The sequence below is a fragment of the Ipomoea triloba genome, chromosome 6 (genome assembly GCF_003576645.1).
Source record: "Ipomoea triloba cultivar NCNSP0323 chromosome 6, ASM357664v1".
NCBI lineage: Eukaryota > Viridiplantae > Streptophyta > Magnoliopsida > Solanales > Convolvulaceae > Ipomoea > Ipomoea triloba.
In genome coordinates this window covers 9,175,203-9,201,664 of record NC_044921.1, presented here as the reverse complement: position 1 = coordinate 9,201,664, position 26,462 = coordinate 9,175,203, and the positions used below count along the sequence as shown (strand labels likewise).

At 37.1% G+C, this 26,462-nt stretch overlaps 5 protein-coding genes across 5 annotated transcripts in view; 3 read left to right on the top strand and 2 right to left on the bottom strand.

Moving 5' to 3' along the window:
• Positions 1–1,391: 1,391 nt before the first annotated feature.
• LOC116023821 (sialyltransferase-like protein 1) lies at positions 1,392–6,412 on the bottom strand. Its single transcript, XM_031264838.1, has 11 exons — positions 6,156–6,412; positions 5,892–5,971; positions 5,407–5,493; positions 5,255–5,332; positions 5,090–5,181; positions 4,801–5,002; positions 4,317–4,407; positions 3,179–3,237; positions 2,888–3,036; positions 2,429–2,510; positions 1,392–2,156 (listed from the first exon to the last, which is right to left on the bottom strand). Exons 1-11 carry the CDS (start codon positions 6,289–6,291, stop codon positions 1,758–1,760), a joined length of 1,455 nt encoding a protein of 484 aa, XP_031120698.1. The 5' UTR covers positions 6,292–6,412; the 3' UTR covers positions 1,392–1,757.
• An 838-nt stretch (positions 6,413–7,250) lies between these two features.
• On the top strand, positions 7,251–8,109 carry LOC116023445 (non-specific lipid-transfer protein-like protein At5g64080). The gene is made up of 2 exons (XM_031264448.1): positions 7,251–7,536; positions 7,985–8,109. Exons 1-2 carry the CDS (start codon positions 7,251–7,253, stop codon positions 8,107–8,109), a joined length of 411 nt encoding a protein of 136 aa, XP_031120308.1.
• Positions 8,110–10,035: 1,926 nt separating this feature from the next.
• LOC116023202 lies at positions 10,036–12,756 on the top strand. The gene is made up of 2 exons (XM_031264189.1): positions 10,036–10,699; positions 11,268–12,756. The coding sequence occupies exons 1-2, from the start codon at positions 10,205–10,207 to the stop codon at positions 12,156–12,158; spliced, it is 1,386 nt and encodes a 461-aa protein (XP_031120049.1). The 5' UTR covers positions 10,036–10,204; the 3' UTR covers positions 12,159–12,756.
• A 1,211-nt stretch (positions 12,757–13,967) lies between these two features.
• Positions 13,968–15,495, top strand: LOC116023444. The gene is made up of 3 exons (XM_031264447.1): positions 13,968–13,984; positions 14,092–14,122; positions 14,473–15,495. Exons 1-3 carry the CDS (start codon positions 13,968–13,970, stop codon positions 15,316–15,318), a joined length of 894 nt encoding a protein of 297 aa, XP_031120307.1. The 3' UTR covers positions 15,319–15,495.
• A 10,621-nt stretch (positions 15,496–26,116) lies between these two features.
• The window catches only part of LOC116021943 (histone-lysine N-methyltransferase, H3 lysine-9 specific SUVH4), an 11,411-nt gene continuing 11,065 nt past the window's right edge, over positions 26,117–26,462 (bottom strand). The window contains exon 15 of the mRNA XM_031262478.1: positions 26,117–26,403. Within this exon, the coding sequence (XP_031118338.1) occupies positions 26,290–26,403 (114 nt within the window). The 3' untranslated portion in view covers positions 26,117–26,289. The remainder of the gene's footprint in view (positions 26,404–26,462) is intronic.

The window sequence follows — 26,462 nt, the reverse complement described above, 5'->3', positions numbered from 1 at the left end:
AATAAAAATTTTCCAGCCCAAATGGAACTACATCGTTTTTGGGCATTTTTTTGTTTTTTGTTTTTTGTTTTTTGTTTTTTTTTTGTTTTGTTTGAAATGCTTGACTGCTAATGTTCTTTTGGCACAAGTAATTAAAACTGTGTAGTTTTGGATATTTTTGTTTGTGTGTTTGTTTTTTAAAAATATTTGGCAGCTAATATTCGTTTTGGATATTTTCGTTTGTGTGTTTGTTTTTTAAAAATATTTGGCAGCTAATATTCTTTACATTTTTCTTTACATGTTCTGATTTACTGATTTGTAATCATGCATATTATTTTTTCATTTTTAATTTTTAATATCCCAATAACAAAATTGTTGTTTAGTTCAAATCTTGGGTATACATTTATCAATATCTCAGATAATATATATTTTAAAACAGTAATAATAAAAATAAAAATCAATCTAGAGTAATCCTTTTTTAATTAAATGTAAGTTCCATGGAACTTTTGTTATAAAAAAAAAAACCTAATATATATTCCAGTAAAGACAAATGCATCATAATGTCCTGCATTTTACGTAATTATTAAGTTTTTAAACCTGTACACATTGCAATGAAATAACAGAAAAAATAACTTCTAAAACAATAATAATAACAACTTAATACTGAAATTATAATATTATAAATATTTTAAATAAAATAATTAAAATATATAATTATACAATTCTAATCATTTTTCAGAAAATGAATCAAACACACACAAAGACAGTTTTCCACAATGCAACCAAACACTGAAAATGAACATATTTTCTGGAAAATGACTTATTTTTCAGAAAACATTTTCCAGAAGTCATTTTTCTGCTTTCCAAACGCACCCTTAGAGTACTTAGTATATTAACAAATAGTGAATATAACACAAATAATAATAAAAATTTGCATCACAATACATTCTTCTTTGGCTTCCATCTGCAATTTTTTTAAAACAGTATACTTTTACATTTAAATAAATAGTATATACTTTATGTTGTAAGCCACACACTTCATCATATTTGTAGGGGTATTAGCTAAACAAATCATGATTAGTGATTATTTCCAATGTGTTGTTTGGTTTTTGAAGGTGATGAAATGAGAATACAAAATTTTTCAAAAACCAACAAGTTAAATCGTAGAAGCAATCTCAGAGCCACATATAATGATGGCAAAACAAATATTAAGTATCAAATTGAAATACATAAAACAGTAATAGTAAAAATAATACATTGAATGATGGTAGTCTGGTAAGTTGTAATGGGCTATTTTTTATTTTTATGTATTTATAGGTCTCTGAAAATGGTATGATTTTTGTTTGCTACCTTTTATTTCAATTTCAATGATGTAAACTGTGTGTGAGGAGGGCCAACAGGACTAGTGTTGAGAAGAGGATTATTTTAGATGTTTCAACTGAAGCTCTTTGACATGTGTGCTATATTGACAGTTTATTATCAGCGATGCCTTAGCCGATGCCCGTCAAAAAGTAGTAGCAGACTAGCACATAAACTATGACATCAAATTGGTTATTGGTACACTAAAAATCTATAGCAAATGCAATGATTCTACAAAAACTGTGCTTAGAGTAGCTGTACTTCTTGTACACTTGAAACAACTGCAAAGTATCTGTTGATCTAGCTTCCAAATGACTTCTCCAAATTCGACAATTGGCATTCCCGTTTGGTTCCCAATTTAGCACACAAAAACAACTTGGCAGTTTCTGTAATTACTAGCATTGCAAAGTATCATATTCTTACGACTCAGCCTCAGATTTCAGGGGATGTTTTACACAAACTAGATCGTCCAACTTATTGCCATCCATTTTGTACATAGAGACACCTTCCATCTGAATAAAGTGTTGCCTCGTCTCTTCCCTCAGGTTCTTGAAAGGCACAACTTCCCATTTACTGTATTTCGAATTCTTCCTCACATCTGTCATATCTGGAGATCCAGATATCGGCCCGCTCCCATATTGGCCTGCATTGCCCCACACCTTACAGTTCACAAACTGACCCAATCCTCCCACTTGATCAACTGCACTTCTTTTCAATTGCAAAGCAGCTTTCTGAGCCCTGTTTATCATTTCTCGACTAGGAACATCTGACCAGTCTTGCTTCCTTTGTGCTCTCATCGGAGAATGGATCCGAATAACCTTAGAAGGAAAATCCTTGGTTAGAAGAGTATTGGATGATAACACAACTCATTAAAAAATGGCAAAAACTTGTGTGAGACCGTCTTACGGGTCTTGATCCGTGAGACGGGTCGGGTCAACATGATTCGGTTTTTGTGAGTTGGTCTTTGGTTGGTTTTTATGACCCAAATTATGTTGATTCGACCCGCCTCACAGATTGAGACATGTGATACGGTCTTACACAAGTGTGACCCTTAAAAAATTACAGCTTTGAGCAATGAAAATGCTCTTACACCAAGACATTCCAACAGTTGGTAGTATGCCCTCCCTTGAAGTGGGTTGTGCCCTTTCCTTGGTGTAGAAAAGTACCGAGTCCTAGAAAATGCAGAGTATCATTTACAAGTGATAGATATACAAAACCAATTCATTGCACATCTGTCATCAAACGAAAAGTTGAATAATGACTAATGAAGATGATAAGAAGGCAACAACCAAGGAGGTAATCATACAAATTCCCAAAACAAATCTGTAACCGTTAACACTGTAATTGCAAATTACCATTCCATATAACTAGGATCAACTCTGAAACCATAATAACAAGAAATGAAAAAAAAAAAAAAAAGTTTTGGTAATACAAAGTGTTAGACCTATTTGCATAAATACCCATAACTCCCAAGTGAAATCAATAAAAAATAAGCTCTCTTCTTCATCAATCTATTATCATCCTTTCACTACATAATTCCACAACTTACCACTCCGTATAACCAGGATCAACTGTGAAACCATATATGTCAACAATGTCACACATGGAAAGCGCTAGTTCTATTGATTTCATTCCAGTTCCTTTAGCACCTCTGCGCAAGACAATACCTTGGAAGAGGTAAACTGGATTTGGTATGCGCTGCCAACAAGGGAAAACATCAAATTGGCATCCTAGCCTTTTGTTCAAATTGGCTTTCAAGTTTAAAAATCAAGGTCCTTGATGAAAGAAGACAAAAAAAAGATGACATAAAGAACATTGTACATCCAAGGAAGAATATTACCTTTATCATTGTATTAAAGTCTCTGTGTGTAAGACTTTTAATTATAAGCACCTCATCATCTGCAATGAGTTAAAAGGAGAAAAAGCAGTGGCCCAGATTATCACTGAACTAACTTTATAAGACACAGACTTACCAAGCACAAAGCAGCTAAGTTTTACTGAAGTAGCATGTAATCATGAATATTTCAGAATCATTGCTATCTATTAGACTTAGTTATCGGTATAAATGTTTTGAAACTCCAAATGATTCTCACATGCATTACATATCATGTGCACTGTTGTTGATGATAGGTTAGGGGCTCTCAGTATTCAGTTCAGAAACAATGAATTTGGTTTTGCTTCTTGTTTGGTTTAGGTAGTATATTCTAAAATCTCTTAAGACTAGGGCTCATCTGGGATTTTCTGTTTTCCTGTGTGGGGTGAACCACCTTGGTTCTTTTAATAAGTATCTTTACCTGTTAACACACACAACAAAGAGGAAAGTCTCTACTCCACTACATGGCTTCTGGTTCTCTTCTTTTCATTCTACTCTCCTCCCGTTGTCCCTTTTCCCATTTTGGCCTCAGCCTTTTCTGCTCTCTTCTTATTCTTCTTGGTTTTGCAATATTTGGTTTAGTTATTAATCTGCAAATTTGTTTTATATGGTTCTCTTGCTTTGATTTGATTGTGATGTGGAGATTGCTTGTTGCTGGTTCTTGAGAGCCCAAAACCAAATTACAAATTGATACAAACAGAAAATCTTGATCCAATCTTATTTGATTCTCTAGAATCCAGAAATGAAAATTTTGATACTGAACCAAGAATCAATTTGGTTCAGAAGTCAGAACACTTGTATACAATAATGTTACTGAGTAGTGAGTACTAATGCCTAAGCCTCCAATTATAAAAACATGACTGACTGTCATCTTACTGAGCCATGTTACTTTAACCAATGATATATTCAGTCAACAGGTGAGCACTTGACCACTACACTAAACGTGCACTTCATACCTGACTCATGTTACTAAGTGGGCTCATTCAATTACTTATATTTCGATAGCATGTAAAGTTTTAGGCATCATTGTTTAACATGGGAAAAGAAAGGAAAATACTAAAGTAGCAATCTAAACGCAAACTAATTTGATAATAATATAACTTACCTGACCCATTAAGAATTGTAATCATGTTACGAGCAGCACCTCTCACAACCAAGCGAAAATCCCGCTTCAGACCAACATACTTGGCATATTTCTGCAAGATATATGCAAAAGAACAGAACAAATTAGAATTTCACCTAAATCTTTGATTTACCATTGGCATAGAGTTAAAGACATCAGAAAACCTAAAATACTAATTAACTTGGACAAATTAATACTAATCATATTCTCAAAAAAAAAAAAAAAACACTAATCATTGGAATGGGAACAATATAGTATCTTATGGTGTCTTAATACATGCTGATGATAGGTATTAAACTTATTTGAAACACTTCATTCTTGGGTCAATGAAAGAACTTCCCCATTACAAGGATACACAATCTTACAAAGAAAAAGAAGATGAATAAAGAATAGAGGCCCCTACTACCAGTAAAAAAATCTTATTATTACTTGTTATGGGAAACACCACCAGAAAATATGGCACTACCTCATTAACAGGAGCCTCGTTGTCTCTTATAACTGCATCGTGACTGTCAATTTCTGGTCCAAACTCTGTCTTCAAGAGGTCACCTGAATTCCCAACAACAGCACATGTTCGAAACTGTCTGGGGTGAAAGGGTGGCTGTGCAGGTAAAATTATATTAAGATGCTCCTCACAAAGAGTCCGGCTGTAGCATTTGTCAGCGCCTCTACAATTAAAGAATGAATAGAATAAGTATTGCAACAATTAGGGGGAAATTAAAATGGGATTACTGAAAGATGGAGTTGAAACATACAATTGTGCTATCCTTTTTGCTGCATAGTCTAACCATCCATCAGGCCTAGCATCCAGATATTCTCTTGTCAACACAGTGGTCATGTTACGATACTGCATTTCAAATTACCTCATTTTATTTAAAGCTAATAGCTGTAGTGAAAGTAAGGTAACAACTAGGACAAACCTGTTCCCACAACAGAATAGCCTCACAAACATCATATTTGTACTCGAGGGGTTCAAAAATCTTGAATTGCTCATTGTACTGCAAATAAATGTTGTAAATTATAGAGAGGATAGTTAAGGAGACAAACGAAGAAACTACAGGTAGAGACATACCCAAGTGCTGTTTGTTCCTTGAGGGAATTTGAGAATTATATTACAATGATCAATAATATGAGCTGTAAGCCCAAGCCCTCTATTTGCCTAACAAAAATTCAAAGTCAGCATCAGCATCAAAGCACATAACGCTGCCAAAGGCAATCTCCATACCGGCAGTGCACTACCCAAATTGAAACTTTACAAGAAAATCAAGGATCAAAGGCATAAAAATCAATCAAAAAGGGAATGACATGCAAAGTTAGGGAGAAACAAGAAAGTTCGCGTCAACAACGAATGTGTCTAAAATGTAAAGGAAAAAATAACGGGTTAATTCGAAAATAAAAAGATCCAATAGTAACAGTATATTAGCATTCAAATTGAAGTGGATGGATGTCTGATATAGATCTCTAAGAATCCAATAGTAACAGTATATTAGCATTCAAATTGAAGTGGCAAATAGGACATCAACTTCATAGATTGGTTCAAAAGGAAAAGTGACCGACCACGCATTGCTGAAGGCTGGACTGAAAATCAGATAAGATCCGGATTTCCTCTCGGTTGATGACATTAACGTCGCCGTTACCTGCAACGGAAATAATGTCGTCGGTGCCGGACAATGAAAATTCGAATAAATTTCTGTTTTTGTTTTTTTTTTTAGATTTCCAGATTGCTTCAATTCGAAACAAGCTTGAGGATTTTGAATTACAAAAAAAATACTAGTCTGTAATAATAATTAGGGCTAGAAAGGGTGGGAATAAAAAGGCAACCAGTGAAGAGGGAGGACTGAATGGTGAAAACGATGATGGAGAAAATGGCAGCTGCAAAGAGCAGATGAAGAAGAGTTGGCCTCCAACTGCTTCTATTGTTGGTAGATGGCAGCTTTGGAGGTCTTGTCATCATCATCTTCTTCCTCCGCTCATTCTATTTCTATGCTAAACTGCAGCCTCAGTTGGGGTCCCGAATTAGAATTACTACTTCGTTCGCGAGTTTCCGTGTTAAGGTTGTGAAGGACCTGAGTGAATAATGAGTATGCTACTCCAAACAACTGTAATTGCTGTTCTATAAGTCTAATTGCTACTCCAAACAACTCAGTCTATAAAGAGTTTTATTTATTTATTTTTTTTGAAGAGTTAATTCCAGCTATGGTTTCCCGACTATGTTGATTTTCTAAAATTGGTCCTTGTCTTTTAATTTGGACGAGAAAGACACTCTACTATTGATTTTGTTCCGGCATTGGTCCTTTCGTCTACAATCAGTTAAGTTGGCGTTAAGTGTTGGGGTAAAACAGTCATTTTAGCCTACTTCCTTCTCCTTGCTCTTGTTCAGACACGTGGTTCAGCGTCATTGATAGCGTCTCATCTTCTTCAAGCCATTTCTTGCAGAACCACTCCAAGCTGGACAACCACCACCGGAATCCAGATGATGCCGCCGCCAATCACGAGGCTGCTCTGTGGGAGTTCCGGTCTGGGGTGTCTAGTTTCTTGAACCAGATAGGCTGCTCTTCCATCTCTCATCTCAATCAAGCCAGACTTTCTACCTCAATCATACACCTCTCTCTCTCTCTTCATTAATCCAATATTACTTATAAATCCATCAAACAACACACCTCTCTCTCGCCATAATATCACCATTTTTGCGCCGACGAATGGGGTTTTGGAGCGAGATTTGGACTTGGAGTTTAAGTTATTCTTGCTTGAGCCTGGGAATCTGCGGTCTTTGCAGAATCTGATGAATGGGGGGTAGAAAGGTGAGCGCCGCATAATCATTTTTCTTGGTAGACAACTTCAAAATACTCCGTAATTTTCCAGCACCCTCACCTATTGTTTCCCCGGCTTTCTTTCTCTCGCTCAAAATTTTCAAAAATGGCGACGGGACTGAACACTATCGGGCCACTAGCATTGGCCATGCTCGCAGTATGGCCGATTGCAGTGGACGCTGCCTACCATGCAGTGCCGGCGCCGGCGGTGGATTGCAATAGCGTCATCCTCAACCTGGCCGATTGCCTAACCTTCTTCATCGACGGCAGCACCGAGGCGAAGCCGCTGGGGAGTTGCTGCTCCGGCCTCAAAATGGTGATGAAAACCAACACTGAGTGCTTGTGCAAAGGGTTTAAGAAAATCCCTCAGTATCAACGCATAGCAGCTCCATGTCAGGACTCACGTTCAGCATATATAAGTCTGTAACCACCTTTTGTAATTAACTTCGGTTAAGATTGAAGGTTCAATATATGCTTGATACTGTAACCACCTTTCCTATCCGCTTCTTCCTACTGTAACAGACTTAAGCTGTAAGCTGTACAGTCTGTAACCATCTTTCCTATCTGCTTCTTCGTACTATAATAAGTATGTTGACTACAAACCAATTGTGGATTGGAATTAGACTTTCATTTTTTTCTCGTTTTTATTTTCACCTCTGTATGTACTGTCTCCTTTCCTTTTCTCCACACCTAGCTCGGCGTCGTCCTCAACGTCACCAAAGCACTCTCTCTCTCTCCCCTCCCCTTGCCATGTCTCCGCTCCATCCGTTAGCAACTATGGCTTGAACATCAGTAGCATTTCTTCTTCGCCATTACCACTACCTCCAAGCTTAATTGCAGTCGCAACTATAGAATCTTATCAGGTAGCACTCGGGCCAGCTCAGGGAGAGCTACCGTCTTCTGCAATGGCATCAACGGGATTTGAAGAGGGGAAGGATTTGAGGGAGAAGACACTCAGTATATGAAAGGACCCATTTACCCCTGAACTTAACGTCAAAATAACAGTGAGGTGACGGAAGAACTAATGGTGGAAAGATTTTGATAGTCAAAGGTTTAATTTGTCCAAATTAAAAGACAAGGATCAAATGTGGAAAATCACAATAGTCAGAGAACCTTTCCTGGAATTAATTCTTTTTTTGAATACTATCCACCCTGTTTAAAGACTAATTTTGATTTTTAGATCAATCATGAAGAAAAATAAAAGATAAAAAAACCTTCCCATTTCCCAGGCTGTTATAGGGTGTATTTGGCCGTATGGGTTTAGTATAATTTTGGGGCACTTGGTTCACATTTTGAAATTGAAGGTAATTTTTTTTTTTTTTTTATAAAAATAAAGAAGCTCACTTATTTATTCATAGACTGAAGCAATTACAAATAGAATCGATGGAATGTTATACCATTCTTTACTGTTAAATATAGAAACAACTTTCCTAACAATGCCATAAAGAATTTGATTCGCATATTGTTTCACAAATTTGAAGTTGTTCGTTGGATGAACTTAATGCTTCTTTAATATCATTGAAGAATCAATCAATATTAGGAGTGGTGAGACCAATAGAAATAGGCCCAACCCTTGATAATGGATGAGACAGTCGGGAGCCGAGCTGATGAAGTTCATGGATGCATTCAAGGAGTATCATCATATTATGATGGCTGAGGAGGAAGAGAGCAAGACATCTTTCATTACTCCGGACAAACTATTCTGTTATAGGGTGATGCTGTTCGGGTTACGTAATGTTGGGTCCACGTATCAGCGGGATGGTGAATATGCTATTCGTTGGACTACTTGGTCGGTTACTGGAGCCCTACATAGAAGATGTGCTAGTCAAGAGTGAGGCTCGAGAGTCCCATCCCCAAGATATTCGAGCTTGTATCGAAATCATGCGACAATTTCGATTACGACTGAACCCGGCCAAGTGCATGTTCGCCATGCAGACAGGAAAGTTCCTTGAGTTTATGATGACTAAGTGAGGAATTGAACCGAACCCGACCAATGTAAAGGGCTAAAGGTGATACTTGATATGCAGCCTCCGAGCACAATTTGAGAGGTATAACAATTAATCAGGAGATTGACTGCCTTAAGTTGTTTCCTCTCCAAGTTGGTCAAGAAGGTGAACTTTTTTTTTTAAACCTTGAAAAGGCTAGCTCGTTCGAATGGGATACCGAGTGTCAGATGGCATTTGAAGGATTAAAGAAGTACTTGATCGCTGATTGTGCTTTCAAAATCGAAGCCCGAGGAGACTTTGGAAGTATACTTGGCTGTTATGAATTAGGCAATCAATGGTGTATTGCGTAGAACCAATGAGCAGGGGGTCCAACGCCTGATTATTATATTAGTCATGCCCTACAAGGCTTCGAGCTCCGATATTTTTGATCGGAGAAGGTGGTCCTTGCTCTATATACTGCAAAGAAGTTAACCCCTTACTTTCAAGGTCAGACCATCCGTGTGCTGACCGATCAGTCGATAGGCGCGATTTTATAGACTTCGTCATCTTCCGATCGACTTGTGAAGTGGGTCATGATGCTAACACAATTTACTATTGAATACAAGCCAAGATCGACTATCAATGGACAAACCTTAGCCGATTTTGTCGTTGAATGCATAAGCCAGGGACCGAAAGCCCGCACAATATCATAACCTCGAAAGCAAGTAGTCTTCACGATAGGTGGCGGAGTAGTCTTCACGAGCCCATAGAACTTCAAACTTTATTATATATATATGTCTTTATATATCATTTTATATGTAATCAATTGTTAACTAATAATTTTTTTTAGCATACACATTACATAACTATACTATCAACTTGCCAAATCAACTAATTTATTCAAAGACAACTACCTAATATCCAAAGGGATAAAGGTTGACGCTTATAAACCGACTGAACCAGCTCCAGCCTCCAAGCCTCCAAATTTGTATGGAACCGAACAAAAAGCCGGTGGTTTGCCCCCTTTAAAACAAACGTCAATGACGGACCGCTAGTCAATTAGTCATTTGCAAAGGGAAGAAGCAAGATACCAGCAGCAATTAAAACCCTAGCATTATAGTTACCATACAGGAGAATGGAAGATAGCTTCAGAGTTCGGGTGGATAAAGCATTCGGGTCTCTACTGGCGTCGCCGCCGTCGTCTTCCGATAGTAGAGGGAAGGAGACTTCCTCGCTGCCGCTAAGCTCCCTATGGTGTCTGACGGACGACGAGATCCAGAGAAAGGAATGGAACAGGGACCCTGGCGACCACGACTTCTATGATTCCATGCCCTACCCGCCCAATCTCGACGGCTTCGTCTTCGCTAATAATAATCATACCGATAATGTTGCGAATACGCCACAAACAGTTGTTCCGTCGTCTTCTCAGCCAGGGCCCTCATCCTCGGATCTCAATCAGCAGCTTGAAACTGACCTCGTAGACATCGACGACCTTTCTGAAGATTATGGTGACGACGATGAAGATGAAGAACCAAATAGTAAAAGCAAGAGGCAGCGTGGAAGCCCCAATGACGATGATGAATCGAATATTCGATCTTCTATTGGCCAGGATTGTACCCTTGACTACGAGGTACGAGCTACTTCTCTGATTCGTGCACCTTTTTGTGTAAACATAAAATTAGTTACTCACAGTGATAGATTTGAGGCAAATGTTAAAGAATAACATTATGCGAGTGGTAAGAAGTAACTTGCCATACAGAAAAAGGCCAATTGTTTTTATAATTGCAGAATACTCAATCGGTCTCATTATGTAAAATTACCTTGTTTCTTTTGCACTTCGATGGATGCCACATTTCTGGGATCAAATACCACTTTTTGTAGCTTCTTAATGTCTTATTTTTTATTTTCTACAACTGAATTAAAGTCGACTTGAAATTTCAACAGCAATGGGTTGGAGGTAGTAGTAATGGTTAATTCTAATTCTATTTACAATTTTGCATGAGACAGTGAAAATTTGAATTTTAACAAAGAAATGCCACTACAAATTACAGGTGACACAACACAAAAAAATGTGTGATGAAACACAAAAGGATCCCACAGATTTATTTTTAAGGTTATTGTGTCAATGTATCAAGACATATTCACTTACCCAGCATTGCAACAAACATTATTTGTTTGCTGCTTTTATTTTTGGACAGGAAGAGGAAGATGAATATGATAAGGTAGCTGTGGGCAGTGAAAAGGTGAGTGATCATTGTTTATACATGAGGGATGCTACTGAATATGGAATTGGTGTCAATACCTACAATGAACTTCCTGATACCCTTCAAGATTTTGTAAGGGATCCTCGTGCTGATCATGCCGCGGCCAAACTTAGGCTCAAAGAAGATGCAGAGGCTGCTGGGAATTTTGATTTGCTTAGGCTTTCTGATGCTCCTGAGATTTCGAGTTTCGTAGTTTTGGAAGATGGAAGCAGCAGAAAGTCTATAATCAAGAAGAGAGAAGGTCTGAAAGATGTAAAATCACAAAAACGGGTGCGATTCAACAATAACCGTACAGAAGGCAACTTAATAGCCACTAAGGACTATTGTCCTATCAAAGAGGAAAAGGCTTCTGGTTCTGGAGAGGGTTTAAACATGATCCAGGACACATCTGTTCCAGATTATATAAGGAACCCTTCAAATTATACTCATTACACTTTTGACACAGCCACTGATATGGATGATGATTCAAATCGAAAGGCTTATTTGGACTTCCTTAGTCTTGTAAGAAAGCCAGGCATCACCACCACAACAGTGCAGCATCAAGGCGATTTGGTGAATAATCCTCCAAAACCGGTTATCTTCAATCTAAAGAAGGCGAGTCTTGATGTCCATACAGACAAAGTAGGAAACAAATACCCTAATGTGCATGTGGAGAAATATTCACGAGTTGGAATAGCCCTCAGTGATGATGCCCCAGAAGACGAAGTTGTCTCTGCCATGGAAGAAGATGACCACGGAACAGCAGTTGATACAATGAACACAACATTGAAATCCAGCCGACAGTATCGGGTACGGACAAAAAGGGATTTTGACGATCAAGAGTAAAGACGCCTGTATGAAATTCAACAAAAGAATTGGAAATAAATGCTGTTCAAGATGCGAAAATAGAAAGGGTGGCTTCAGGAATGTTGGTGCTTTGAACTGAAATTGTCAGAATTGATTCTTAATAGTGAATGACATGTGTGAATTAAATCAATGAATAACATTACATGTGCATATGGAAATTGAGGGATGGATTAGTGGCTGTGTTGGGGTTGCTGACAATTTCGGTGCATTATGATTCTATTAATTTGTGCATTTTTTCCAACAGTATTGTGCAAACTCTGGCTCATTGGGAAGACGAAAATGGTGGGGAAGAAAACACTACAGTCTTTGATTCAAACTAAAGTGCATTAGTGTGGTGTTTTATGCGCAAGGAATGAGTAATGGTGTATTTGGTTGAAATATACATGCAGGTACCTTTGGAGGGTCCAATTACTATACTAACTATATTGTGTAACATGATCATTGGATAGTGTTTTTGCATTTGGAATTATTGGGCGTCAACAAATGGTGCAACTATGTACAAGGTGACCTAATCTGATGTAGTACAATTACACCAAAAAGCTATATGAATATGCATTTAGAATGTGTTACCTGAGCATTAGAAAAATGAACATGGTGCACCTATGTTTGAGTTTGTTTAATTGTTTCCCTATAGGTAAAAATAGGAGAGTTGATGACCGCCAAACATTTAGATTGAAATCCAAGAGTCCCAAGACCAAAAAAGAATAAAGCACAACATAGTGTATGCACATGTCGATAGTATGTAGTTTTGACAATAATTTTATTACCAACCTTAGAGCATTCCTGTGAAAACTACTACTACGTAGTGAGGATTGGAGTAGCCTATCTAGAGGAGGAATATAATCTGCAATAGAGAACCAAGATGTTGACAGAATTTAATTGAGTGCTTGTTTGAAAAGTGTTATAAATCTTTTACTTGATGGCCATTAAATCTTAGGACTCTCCATTTGCCTTCCATTATTTCATTGTTTATGTTAAAGGAAATGAAAGGTTGTGGAATGTGTATATATTGATATGGATTGCTTAATGAATGGATGAGCTCTTGTGATCTTGTGTTATTGTTCTTCTTCTTCTCCTTTTTCCCTTTTCTCTACACTACATTATCATATACATAATCTCCAAGCAATTACCGGGCAATCACCACGAGAACTGAGCTAATCGATAAGCCAAATTACAACACGTTATCAGCACGAGTGTTCTATATCTCCGGTGAACGGTACTGGTTTCTTGACTCTTATTATTTATTCCTATGCTTTTGTCTAAATTTTTCATGAGATCCTGGCAGTTTGATAATGAATTTATATTGGATGTATTTTTTCTGCCGATGTGTTTCCTTCTGCTTCATCTTTGCTTTAATATATGGTGTTAGTGTTAGAATATCCATATTCCAATTTTTAGTTTAGCAAACCACAGTATATATACATCCCTTTTCATCTTTACAATTTTATATTGCATATGCATATAGTTTTCTTTTGTTGCTGCGCATTATGTATGTATATACTGATATATGTATAAAACTTTTAAATTTTCATTCTGAAATTTTATATATCCGTACTTATATATACATATTAATGTAAATGATTTTGTATATGTATATTTGTATATTCGAATGTGTTTTTTGGACATGTACATACGTGCATATATAAATTTGTTCGTCAACATATATATATACGAGTTAATATATATGTGTGTAATTTTTGTATATGTAATAGAGAGATAATAGTTTTTGCATTATTCCCCATTATTGGCTTTTATGTTCTTTTGGGGAAATGCATCCAAAATGACTGCATGGATAATATGTTTTTGTAGATCATGTCTTCTATCACTAAACGAGAATTTACTGAGCTCTCACTGAACGGGGGCAACTATTTAACTTGGGCCCTAGACATCGAGATTCATCTCGCGTCTAAAGAGTTGTGTTGGCAGGAACTTACGCTTCAAGGGTAAGACTTATGTCTACTCAAAATTTATTTACCCCGAAACAAAATTATTTAATATGTGCTTACGTGTGTTGTATGTTTAAATCTATTGAAAATAGATTTATTATTATTATTGATAAAGATGTGAAATTTATGAGTACATGACTTATGAAAAATTATTGGATTTATGTTGATTATGTGATAGTAAGTTTTCACGTTCATCAAAATTTATTTATTTTACCCAAAGTATGTAAAAATATTTTTTTTATGATGTGCAAGTATGATTATTATGTGGTTCATAAAAATTATGCTGCAACTATATGAAAGTATGTACGAATTGTTTGAAGAGCCAAACCATTGTTGCTATGTCACAGTGTACTGACGCCCAGAAGGCGCAGGCTCTCATTTTCTTACGTCACCACTTGAACCACGACCTGGAAAATGAATACCTGACTGAAAAGGACCCTTTTGCATTATGGAAGTCCCTGAAGGACCGTTTTGACCAGCAGTCATCAATTGTACTCCCTCAAGCTCAATTTGACTGGCTTAATCTTAGGTTTCAAGACTATAAGTCAGTAATTGATTACAATTCGGCGCTTCACAAAATAGTCTCGCAACTAAAGCTCTGCAAACAAGAAGTTTCAGAGAAAGATTTAATTGAAAAGACCCTATCTACTTTTCATGCGAGTAACCTTGTACTCCAGCAGCAGTACAGGGCAAAGAATTATGAAAAGCATTCTGAGCTTATATCTGCACTTCTTGTGGCCGAGAAGCACAACCAATTGTTGATGAAAAACCATAACGCACGATCGGTTGGGTCTGCCCCAGTGCCTGAAGCACATCATATTGCCCAGGGAAGCAATTCTAGAAGGGGTCGAGGAAGGGGTCGTGGTAGAGGTCACGGTCGAAACAACCGAAGTGGTAGAGGCAAAGGCGGCAATGACTCCCGGGTCCAAGATAAGAAACGGAGTGATCAAGGTTCATCGAGGTCACAAATTTGCTATCGGTGTAGGTGTGAGGGGCATTGGTCTCGTACGTGCCGCACACCAAAGCATCTGGTTGAAGCATACAAAATGATGCAAAGGAAAAATGATAAGCAGCCGTCAGGAAGAGAATCTCATCATACTATTACTAATTTGCCTGAAGCAAATGCAGTAATGAATGATGATGACGATGACCTTCTAAAATATGAGCTTGAAGACTTTGGTGATCAGGAGTGATTTGTTTATGTTTGTGGGTTATGAACCTATGTTTTTTTTTTTTTTTTTCATTTTCATGACTTAGCATCTATGTTTTTCTATTTTATCATGATGGATGACTCGTTTTTACTCTTTACTTACTATTTTTTTATGCGAATTTGATAAGTAAGTAAATAATGAATAGCCACTGTCTGAGAAGTTACCTTCCAAAGTGATCATTCAGCTTTCTGACCGGTAGGTAAAAGTTAGTAGTCTTCCTAAAGTTACCTTCGGAAGAAATTTTTCTGAGGGCACCTTTCGAAGGTTCCCTACTTTCCTGAAGGAATTCCTTTACTTCTCGAGTTTTACTTCCTAGAAGGATCTTACTTTTTAAAAGAAGTTACTCATCATGATCACTTATTTGACCTGATTTTCTTTTGGTTTTTACCTCTCAGATCTTACAGCATTACAAAATCATTGTCCACACAATGGAGCATGAACCAACATTGTGTTTGGTGGATAGTGCAACCACACACACTATCCTTACTGATGGGAGGTTTTTTCGTACCTTGAACAAATCAAGTAGTAATATTACTACCATTACTAATGATGAGGTACAAATAGTGGGCTCCGGAAGAGCATCAATCATCCTCCCTAAGGGTACAGAGCTACTAATTGAAAATGCTTTGTTATATCCTCAATCTAAACGAACCTTGCTGAGTTTCAGGGATATTCGATCAAATGGTTTTCATATCGAAACCAAGACTAAGAACAATGATGAGTTCTTAATCATGACTCAGTTGATCTCAGGTAAAAAGCGAGAGGTTGAGGAACTTGCCTCCTTATCTTCAGGTAAAAAGCGAGAGGTTGAGGAACTTGCCTCCTTATCTTCAGGGTTATATTATACCTATATACAACCCAATAATTCATGTTCAGGGTTATATTATACCTATATACAACCCAATAATTCATGTGTTGCATTAACCATGAAACTAAAACAACCCAATAATTCATGTGTTGCATTAACCATGAAACTAAAACAACCCAATAATTCATGTGTTGCATTAACCATGAAACTAAAAAATCCACATTATTCATGTGTTGCATTAACCATGAAACTAAAAAATCCACATTCTTTTCAGTTGTGGCATGACCGTCTCGGTCATCCTGGGCAGAATATGATGGGTCGAATCATATCTAATTTTGCTGGCCATAACCTTTTAAGATCTCATGTACTTTCGCCAAATGCTGGCCATAACCTTTTAAGATCTCATGTACTTTCGCCAAATATTGGCCATAACCTTTTAAGATCTCATGTACTTTCGCCAAATATGTTTACTAACCTTTTAAGATCTCATGTACTTTCGCCAAATATGTTTACATGTGTTGCTTGTGCGAAAGGTATTTCGCCAAATATGTTTACATGTGTTGCTTGTGCGAAAGGTAAATATATTGTACGCCCGTCGCGTACTAAGGTTGGACATGAGTCGCCTATTTTTCTGCAAAGATTGCAAGGCGATATTTGTGAGTCGCCTATTTTTCTGCAAAGATTGCAAGGCGATATTTGTGGACCAATTAGTCCACCTTCTGGGCCATTTAGATATTTTATGGTCCTTATTGATGATTCCACTCGTTGGACTCATGTTAGTCTATTGTCCACGAGGAACAAAGCTTTCGCAAAATTTATTGCTAAAATTATAGAGTTAAATGCCCAATTCCCAGATTATCCAATTAAATCAATAAGAATGGATAATGCTGGAGAATTCACATCAACAGCTTTCAATGATTATTGTATGGCCTTGGGCATCAAAGTGTAGCATCCTGTACCTTATGTCCATACTCAGAATGGTCTAGCTGAATCTCTGATTAAGCGTATTAAATTGATTGCTAGACCATTATTGCAAAAGTCCGATTTACCGGTTTCTTGTTGGGGACATGCAGTATTGCATGCTGCAGCTTTAATACAAAGCCGACCTACTGCATATCATGATTATTCCCCCTTGCAACTACTACGTGGTGTAGAATCCAATATTTCCCATCTGCGTGTATTTGGGTGTGCAGTCTATACCCCCATACCACCTACAAACCGTACCTCCATGGGCCCGCAACGAAAACTAGGTATATATGTTGGTTATGAATCTCCCTCAATTATTAAATACCTAGAGCCCATGACAGGAGATCAGTTTACTGCGAGGTACGCCGACTGCATTTTTGATGAAGATCATTTCCCGGCATTAGGGGGAGATAAAAGTCCTTATTTAACGAAATGCCGAGAAATTTCATGGGACGAAAAAGATCTTCAGTACCTAGACCCACGTACTAGTCAAACTGAACTGGAAGTTCAGAAAATTATTAATTTGCAAAATTTAGCAAATAACCTGCCAGATGCTTTTACTAATAATACAGGAGTGACCAGGTCCCATATCCCTGCTGTGAATGCTCCTTCGAGAGTAGAAGTCCCCAAGGGATCAGGAATGCACACTGACACTCCCCATCGCCAGAAGCGCGGGAGACCAGTTGGTGCAAAAGATTTAAATCCGCGGAAAACGAGAATTGGTAAAATATCTCAGTCACTCCAGAAAAATCTTAGCCGTCCTGAAGACGGGGAACCCAGTGAATCTGCACGTGCTCTAAATAATTTGAACACTGGGAATGCGGAACATCCAGATCAGAATATTTTGGGAAATGATAATGATCTGGTTGATATCAATATAGAAACTGCCATAAATTTTGTTGATATAGGAGAAACATATAACAGAGATTTAATAGTCGTCGACGACACGTTTGCCTATGCAGTTGCCTGTAATATTCCACATAATAATCTGGATCCAGAACCAAAATCAATAACAGAGTGCCAGAAGCGCCCTGACTGGTTGAAGTGGAAAGAGGCAATTGAGGCAGAGCTTAACTCGCTTAATAAAAGAAAAGTGTTTGGTCCCACCGTACTTACCCCAAAAGATGTGATCCCAGTAGGATCTAAGTGGGTATTCATACGGAAGAGGAATGAAAACAATGAGGTGGTTAGATATAAAGCGAGATTGGTAGCTCAAGGGTTCACGCAGAGACCCGGAATTGATTTTGAAGAGACATATTCTCCTGTTATTGATGGCATTTCATTCCGCTATTTAATATCACTGGTAGTAAACATGAAATTTGCAGTTGATGGATGTAGTGACAGCTTACCTTTATGGGTCACTAGATGCTGATATATACATGAAAATACCCGAAGGTATTCAAAATCCCAATACAAGAGGGAAAGATCGAAACATGTATAGCATCAAACTTCAAAGGTCATTATATGGCTTGAAGCAATCGGGTAGAATGTGGTATAACCATTTGAGTGAATTCCTCCTGAAGAAGGGATATGTGAAAAATGATATTTGTCCTTGTATATTCATCAAGAAGTCATCTAATGGTTTTTGTATTATATATGTCTATGTTGATGACATGAACATTATTGGGACAAACAAAGATATTATAGAAGCGTGTTCATACTTAAAGGCAGAATTGGAAATGAAAGTCTTGGGAAAAACCAAGTTTTGCCTCGGCCTGCAGATCGAGCATCTCCCCAATGGAATTTTTATTCACCAAGCTAACTATGTTAATAAATTATTGGAGAAATTCTATATGGATAAATCTCATCCCCTTAGCACTCCAATGGTAGTCCGATCCATTGAAGCGGACAAAGACCCATTTAGACCTAAGGAGGATAATGAAAACATACTAGGGCCTGAAGTTCCTTACCTGAGTGCTATTGGAGCCTTGCTTTATCTTGCTAATTGCACTAGACCTGATATTGCTTTCTCAGTGAACTTACTTGCTAGATTTAGTGCATCCCCAACCAGAAGACATTGGAGTGGAGTAAAGCATATCTTTAGATATCTCCAAGGGACAAAAAACCTTGGTCTTTATTTTGAAAATAACTAGGACATTACATTGATGGGATATTCAGGCGCTGGTTATATGTCTGACCCTCATAATGCTAAATCTCAGACTNATGACAGGAGATCAGTTTACTACTGCATTTTTGATGAAGATCATTTCCCGGCATTAGGGGGAGATAAAAGTCCTTATTTAACGAAATGCCGAGAAATTTCATGGGACGAAAAAGATCTTCAGTACCTAGACCCACGTACTAGTCAAACTGAACTGGAAGTTCAGAAAATTATTAATTTGCAAAATTTAGCAAATAACCTGCCAGATGCTTTTACTAATAATACAGGAGTGACCAGGTCCCATATCCCTGCTGTGAATGCTCCTTCGAGAGTAGAAGTCCCCAAGGGATCAGGAATGCACACTGACACTCCCCATCGCCAGAAGCGCGGGAGACCAGTTGGTGCAAAAGATTTAAATCCGCGGAAAACGAGAATTGGTAAAATATCTCAGTCACTCCAGAAAAATCTTAGCCGTCCTGAAGACGGGGAACCCAGTGAATCTGCACGTGCTCTAAATAATTTGAACACTGGGAATGCGGAACATCCAGATCAGAATATTTTGGGAAATGATAATGATCTGGTTGATATCAATATAGAAACTGCCATAAATTTTGTTGATATAGGAGAAACATATAACAGAGATTTAATAGTCGTCGACGACACGTTTGCCTATGCAGTTGCCTGTAATATTCCACATAATAATCTGGATCCAGAACCAAAATCAATAACAGAGTGCCAGAAGCGCCCTGACTGGTTGAAGTGGAAAGAGGCAATTGAGGCAGAGCTTAACTCGCTTAATAAAAGAAAAGTGTTTGGTCCCACCGTACTTACCCCAAAAGATGTGATCCCAGTAGGATCTAAGTGGGTATTCATACGGAAGAGGAATGAAAACAATGAGGTGGTTAGATATAAAGCGAGATTGGTAGCTCAAGGGTTCACGCAGAGACCCGGAATTGATTTTGAAGAGACATATTCTCCTGTTATTGATGGCATTTCATTCCGCTATTTAATATCACTGGTAGTAAACATGAAATTTGCAGTTGATGGATGTAGTGACAGCTTACCTTTATGGGTCACTAGATGCTGATATATACATGAAAATACCCGAAGGTATTCAAAATCCCAATACAAGAGGGAAAGATCGAAACATGTATAGCATCAAACTTCAAAGGTCATTATATGGCTTGAAGCAATCGGGTAGAATGTGGTATAACCATTTGAGTGAATTCCTCCTGAAGAAGGGATATGTGAAAAATGATATTTGTCCTTGTATATTCATCAAGAAGTCATCTAATGGTTTTTGTATTATATATGTCTATGTTGATGACATGAACATTATTGGGACAAACAAAGATATTATAGAAGCGTGTTCATACTTAAAGGCAGAATTGGAAATGAAAGTCTTGGGAAAAACCAAGTTTTGCCTCGGCCTGCAGATCGAGCATCTCCCCAATGGAATTTTTATTCACCAAGCTAACTATGTTAATAAATTATTGGAGAAATTCTATATGGATAAATCTCATCCCCTTAGCACTCCAATGGTAGTCCGATCCATTGAAGCGGACAAAGACCCATTTAGACCTAAGGAGGATAATGAAAACATACTAGGGCCTGAAGTTCCTTACCTGAGTGCTATTGGAGCCTTGCTTTATCTTGCTAATTGCACTAGACCTGATATTGCTTTCTCAGTGAACTTACTTGCTAGATTTAGTGCATCCCCAACCAGAAGACATTGGAGTGGAGTAAAGCATATCTTTAGATATCTCCAAGGGACAAAAAACCTTGGTCTTTATTTTGAAAATAACTAGGACATTACATTGATGGGATATTCAGGCGCTGGTTATATGTCTGACCCTCATAATGCTAAATCTCAGACTNATGACAGGAGATCAGTTTACTACTGCATTTTTGATGAAGATCATTTCCCGGCATTAGGGGGAGATAAAAGTCCTTATTTAACGAAATGCCGAGAAATTTCATGGGACGAAAAAGATCTTCAGTACCTAGACCCACGTACTAGTCAAACTGAACTGGAAGTTCAGAAAATTATTAATTTGCAAAATTTAGCAAATAACCTGCCAGATGCTTTTACTAATAATACAGGAGTGACCAGGTCCCATATCCCTGCTGTGAATGCTCCTTCGAGAGTAGAAGTCCCCAAGGGATCAGGAATGCACACTGACACTCCCCATCGCCAGAAGCGCGGGAGACCAGTTGGTGCAAAAGATTTAAATCCGCGGAAAACGAGAATTGGTAAAATATCTCAGTCACTCCAGAAAAATCTTAGCCGTCCTGAAGACGGGGAACCCAGTGAATCTGCACGTGCTCTAAATAATTTGAACACTGGGAATGCGGAACATCCAGATCAGAATATTTTGGGAAATGATAATGATCTGGTTGATATCAATATAGAAACTGCCATAAATTTTGTTGATATAGGAGAAACATATAACAGAGATTTAATAGTCGTCGACGACACGTTTGCCTATGCAGTTGCCTGTAATATTCCACATAATAATCTGGATCCAGAACCAAAATCAATAACAGAGTGCCAGAAGCGCCCTGACTGGTTGAAGTGGAAAGAGGCAATTGAGGCAGAGCTTAACTCGCTTAATAAAAGAAAAGTGTTTGGTCCCACCGTACTTACCCCAAAAGATGTGATCCCAGTAGGATCTAAGTGGGTATTCATACGGAAGAGGAATGAAAACAATGAGGTGGTTAGATATAAAGCGAGATTGGTAGCTCAAGGGTTCACGCAGAGACCCGGAATTGATTTTGAAGAGACATATTCTCCTGTTATTGATGGCATTTCATTCCGCTATTTAATATCACTGGTAGTAAACATGAAATTTGCAGTTGATGGATGTAGTGACAGCTTACCTTTATGGGTCACTAGATGCTGATATATACATGAAAATACCCGAAGGTATTCAAAATCCCAATACAAGAGGGAAAGATCGAAACATGTATAGCATCAAACTTCAAAGGTCATTATATGGCTTGAAGCAATCGGGTAGAATGTGGTATAACCATTTGAGTGAATTCCTCCTGAAGAAGGGATATGTGAAAAATGATATTTGTCCTTGTATATTCATCAAGAAGTCATCTAATGGTTTTTGTATTATATATGTCTATGTTGATGACATGAACATTATTGGGACAAACAAAGATATTATAGAAGCGTGTTCATACTTAAAGGCAGAATTGGAAATGAAAGTCTTGGGAAAAACCAAGTTTTGCCTCGGCCTGCAGATCGAGCATCTCCCCAATGGAATTTTTATTCACCAAGCTAACTATGTTAATAAATTATTGGAGAAATTCTATATGGATAAATCTCATCCCCTTAGCACTCCAATGGTAGTCCGATCCATTGAAGCGGACAAAGACCCATTTAGACCTAAGGAGGATAATGAAAACATACTAGGGCCTGAAGTTCCTTACCTGAGTGCTATTGGAGCCTTGCTTTATCTTGCTAATTGCACTAGACCTGATATTGCTTTCTCAGTGAACTTACTTGCTAGATTTAGTGCATCCCCAACCAGAAGACATTGGAGTGGAGTAAAGCATATCTTTAGATATCTCCAAGGGACAAAAAACCTTGGTCTTTATTTTGAAAATAACTAGGACATTACATTGATGGGATATTCAGGCGCTGGTTATATGTCTGACCCTCATAATGCTAAATCTCAGACCGCTGGTTATATGTCTGACCCTCATAATGCTAAATCTCAGACTGCTGGTTATATGTCTGACCCTCATAATGCTAAATCTCAGACTGGTTATGTTTTCCTTTGTGGAGGTAATGCTAAATCTCAGACTGGTTATGTTTTCCTTTGTGGAGGTACTGCTAAATCTCAGACTGGTTATGTTTTCCTTTGTGGAGGTACTGCTATATCTTGGAGGTCCGTTAAGCAGACATTAGTTGCTACCTCATCTAATCACTCAGAAATAATTGCTTTATATGAAACCTCACGTGAATGTGTATGGTTGAGGTCATTGATACAACATATCCATAGCTCATGTGGTACAATGAGCGAAGTTGATTCCCCCACTGTCCTATATGAGGACAATGCGGCATGTGTTGCACAGATGAGTAGTGGGTACGTTAAAGGAGGCCTTACCAAACATATTGCTCCGAAATTCTTTTACCCACATGAACTCCAGAAGAGTGGTGAGATACTCATTGAAAAGGTTCGCTCTAGTGAAAATCTAGCAGATTTGTTCACTAAATCCCTGCCAACATCCACATTTGAGAAATTTGTTTATAAAATCGGGATGCGAAGGCTTAGAAGATTGTTGTCTTCAGGGGAGCGATAAACGCTAAAAGTATAAATGAATAGATGGTCTTGGAGACCTTTAAAATCTCGAAGATGACGCCCGGAAGGCTTATGATTGTACTCTTTTTCCCTTAGCTAATTTTTCTCCCATTGGGTTTTTATTAGGCTAAGGTTTTTAATGAGGCAACCGATGCAACACATCTTTTATACTGCATGTACTCTTTTCCTCGTCTAGGTTTTTCCCACAGGGTTTTTCTAGAGAGGTTTTTAACGAGGCATGAGTATAGTTATTTAATGGCCAAGGGGGAGTGTTATAAATCTTTTACTTGATGGCCATTAAATCTTAGGACTCTCCATTTGCCTTCCATTATTTCATTGTTTATGTTAAAGGAAATGAAAGGTTGTGGAATGTGTATATATTGATATGGATTGCTTAATGAATGGATGAGCTCTTGTGATCTTGTGTTATTGTTCTTCTTCTTCTCCTTTTTCCCTTTTCTCTACACTACATTATCATATACATAATCTCCAAGCAATTACCGGGCAATCACCACGAGAACTGAGCTAATCGATAAGCCAAATTACAACAAAAAGAAAATTTTTAAGAAAGTCAAACACATTATTGAAATATTGCACCTTAAATTATAAGTTAAGGTTAATGAAATTGTATTGTCATCTTAGTAGCAAAATGAAAAAGACATTGAAAGTTAAATTGAAGTAGCATATGTCATCGGGTGACGTGGAGATTTGAACTTATTATCATTGGTATATGGCTTTAATACCAAATTGAAGCATGTGCTCCATCTCAACTAAAAATCTAAGCTGATAATTGGATTGCACATTTATGTTTATATTATATTTATGCTCAACACTACCAAATCTTATGCTAATTAATGCTATTAACACTTAAAGTGCGTCCTATATTGTGAATGAATGTGCATTGCGGTATGTTTGACCTTGCATTGGGCATCAATGCATGATGCAACTAGGTGTTAGTAGAGGAAATTTGTAATGGCATATTTTTACAGGTATGCTAAATAGCAATGCATTCAGAAATTTCTCTCAAAAAAAAAAAAAAAAAAAAAAAAAAAAAAGACAATGCATTTAGAAATAGTTTACGATGCATGAATATACTAAACCCCAATGATTAAACACTAAACCCTTAAACATGAATTATAACTCCCAAAAGTGAATACTAAACCCCAAAGAGTGAACAATAAACCCTCAAAATTGAACTCAGACCACAAAAGTGAATATTATACCCTAAACCATAAACACTAAATCCTAAACCCTAAATACTAAACACAAGACCCTAAAGTCTAACCTAATCAAAGGATTCTAAACATCAAAGGGTGAACACTAAACCCTTAAACATGAACTCTAGACTGTACCTTAAACCACGCAAACTAAATCCTAAATTATAACGAGTAAACCCTAATGCAAAATGTAAGTATGCATGGCCGACAATGCATTTCGGTAACACAAACAAAGATTAGTATAATAAGTGAAAGTGCACAACTTCAATTCCATTTTCAAAACAAAAAAACAAAAAACTGCATATATTAAATAAAACAAATGCATCATAAACTAGTGCAATGTGCAAATTAAAACAATAAAACATACAATCAAGACGGTTAAAAGACACCGTACAATGACTATTGCTTAATTCTGCATCCATTGTAAAAACATGTGCAATCCTAACCATTATAAAGGATGGTTGGTTGGGAGGAAGGAATTAAGCAGTGAAAGAATAATGTGGGAATAAAGTAGGAATTCAAATTACATTATTTAGTAGAAAGAAATTAAATTAATAAAAATGTGGATGGAAGAAGTGACATAAAGATTAAATAATAATAATAATAATAATAATAATGTTTTCCTATGCAATGACAATCAACAAAAGTCAAAGACAAACATTAACACATGTTGGATTGTTCTTGAGAAAGCCTGCTTTTAATCATGGTCAACTATACGTTGTTTCAAGGGTCAACAATCCAACAGACCCGGGTTCATGAGTGGACCCCGGACCGTTAAACGGACGGAGAGAAAGACCCTGTAAATTTACAAAAAAAAAAAACAATCCAACAGAATTAAAAGTGCTAATATGTAATAGTAATGGTGAGTCTTTAAATACGACTAAGAATGTCGTATATAAAGAAGTCTTCAACAATTTATAAATTCTATTCTCATATGTTAGTTCTTAATGTTGCTACTTAATTTCACATTGCAATTTGTACTACCAAATTTTTATCTTTTTTTTTATTCTACTATTTTATATTTGAGAAATAACAAAATGTGAATTTTCATGTCCATGCGATCACGAGTGTAACTACTAGTAATAATAATAATAACTAAAGGCAAAAAAAGTAATTCCATATCTTTTTCCTATTCATGTTAATGTTGAATTGAAATTCGTATGGGGAAACATGAATTCCGATTCAACAAATTGAGAGAATTACAATTTTGTGAAATTACAATTTTTTCAAACCAAACACTATTGATAGGGATTATTTTCCGATCAATCGTATACTGTCCCAATCTATTTTTAGTAAAATTTAGTAACTACCTCTGATATATCATCATCTTACACTTTCTTAAAATAAAAAGCTACCTTCAATGCATCTTATATGCAAGTCAATGGCAATGGGATTTGACATTTTCAAAAAGCGATGACAATATTCTTCCTACACAATAAACTTAAAAGAAGAAGAAAAAAAGTACTAAATAAAAGGACGCCAATGCAGCCATTGGGTGGAGATACAGTTGAAATTGTATTATACAGTATATATTAAAGAAATGAATTAGTACAAGCGTTTCCGACATTCTGGAGCTCCACAGTAGCAAGGCATTCGTTTAATCTTTCCATCAGGACCCAAAACACTATCAATACCATACCCGTAATCATATGTCAACTCCTGCACCAAATTATATCATCTCAAATACTTATCATTAAAAAAAAAAAAAAAAAAAAAAA

What these genes read in the sequence shown, in the direction of transcription:
- LOC116023821 (XM_031264838.1), bottom strand. Translation starts at nt 6,291, where the DNA reads ATGATGATGACAAGACCTCCAAAGCTGCCATCTACCAACAATAGAAGC. An exon ending in TCAGTCCTCCCTCTTCACTG is followed by an intron (nt 5,972 to 6,155) that starts GTTGCCTTTTTA and finishes TTTCCGTTGCAG; the next exon opens with GTAACGGCGACGTTAATGTC. An exon ending in GCAAAAAGGATAGCACAATT is followed by an intron (nt 5,003 to 5,089) that starts GTATGTTTCAAC and finishes CTTTAATTGTAG; the next exon opens with AGGCGCTGACAAATGCTACA.
- LOC116023445 (XM_031264448.1), top strand. Translation starts at nt 7,251, where the DNA reads ATGGCGACGGGACTGAACACTATCGGGCCACTAGCATTGGCCATGCTC. An exon ending in TCAACGCATAGCAGCTCCAT is followed by an intron (nt 7,537 to 7,984) that starts GTCAGGACTCAC and finishes GCTTAATTGCAG; the next exon opens with TCGCAACTATAGAATCTTAT.
- LOC116023202 (XM_031264189.1), top strand. Translation starts at nt 10,205, where the DNA reads ATGGAAGATAGCTTCAGAGTTCGGGTGGATAAAGCATTCGGGTCTCTA. An exon ending in ATTGTACCCTTGACTACGAG is followed by an intron (nt 10,700 to 11,267) that starts GTACGAGCTACT and finishes ATTTTTGGACAG; the next exon opens with GAAGAGGAAGATGAATATGA.
- LOC116023444 (XM_031264447.1), top strand. An exon ending in CAGGAACTTACGCTTCAAGG is followed by an intron (nt 14,123 to 14,472) that starts GTAAGACTTATG and finishes GCTATGTCACAG; the next exon opens with TGTACTGACGCCCAGAAGGC.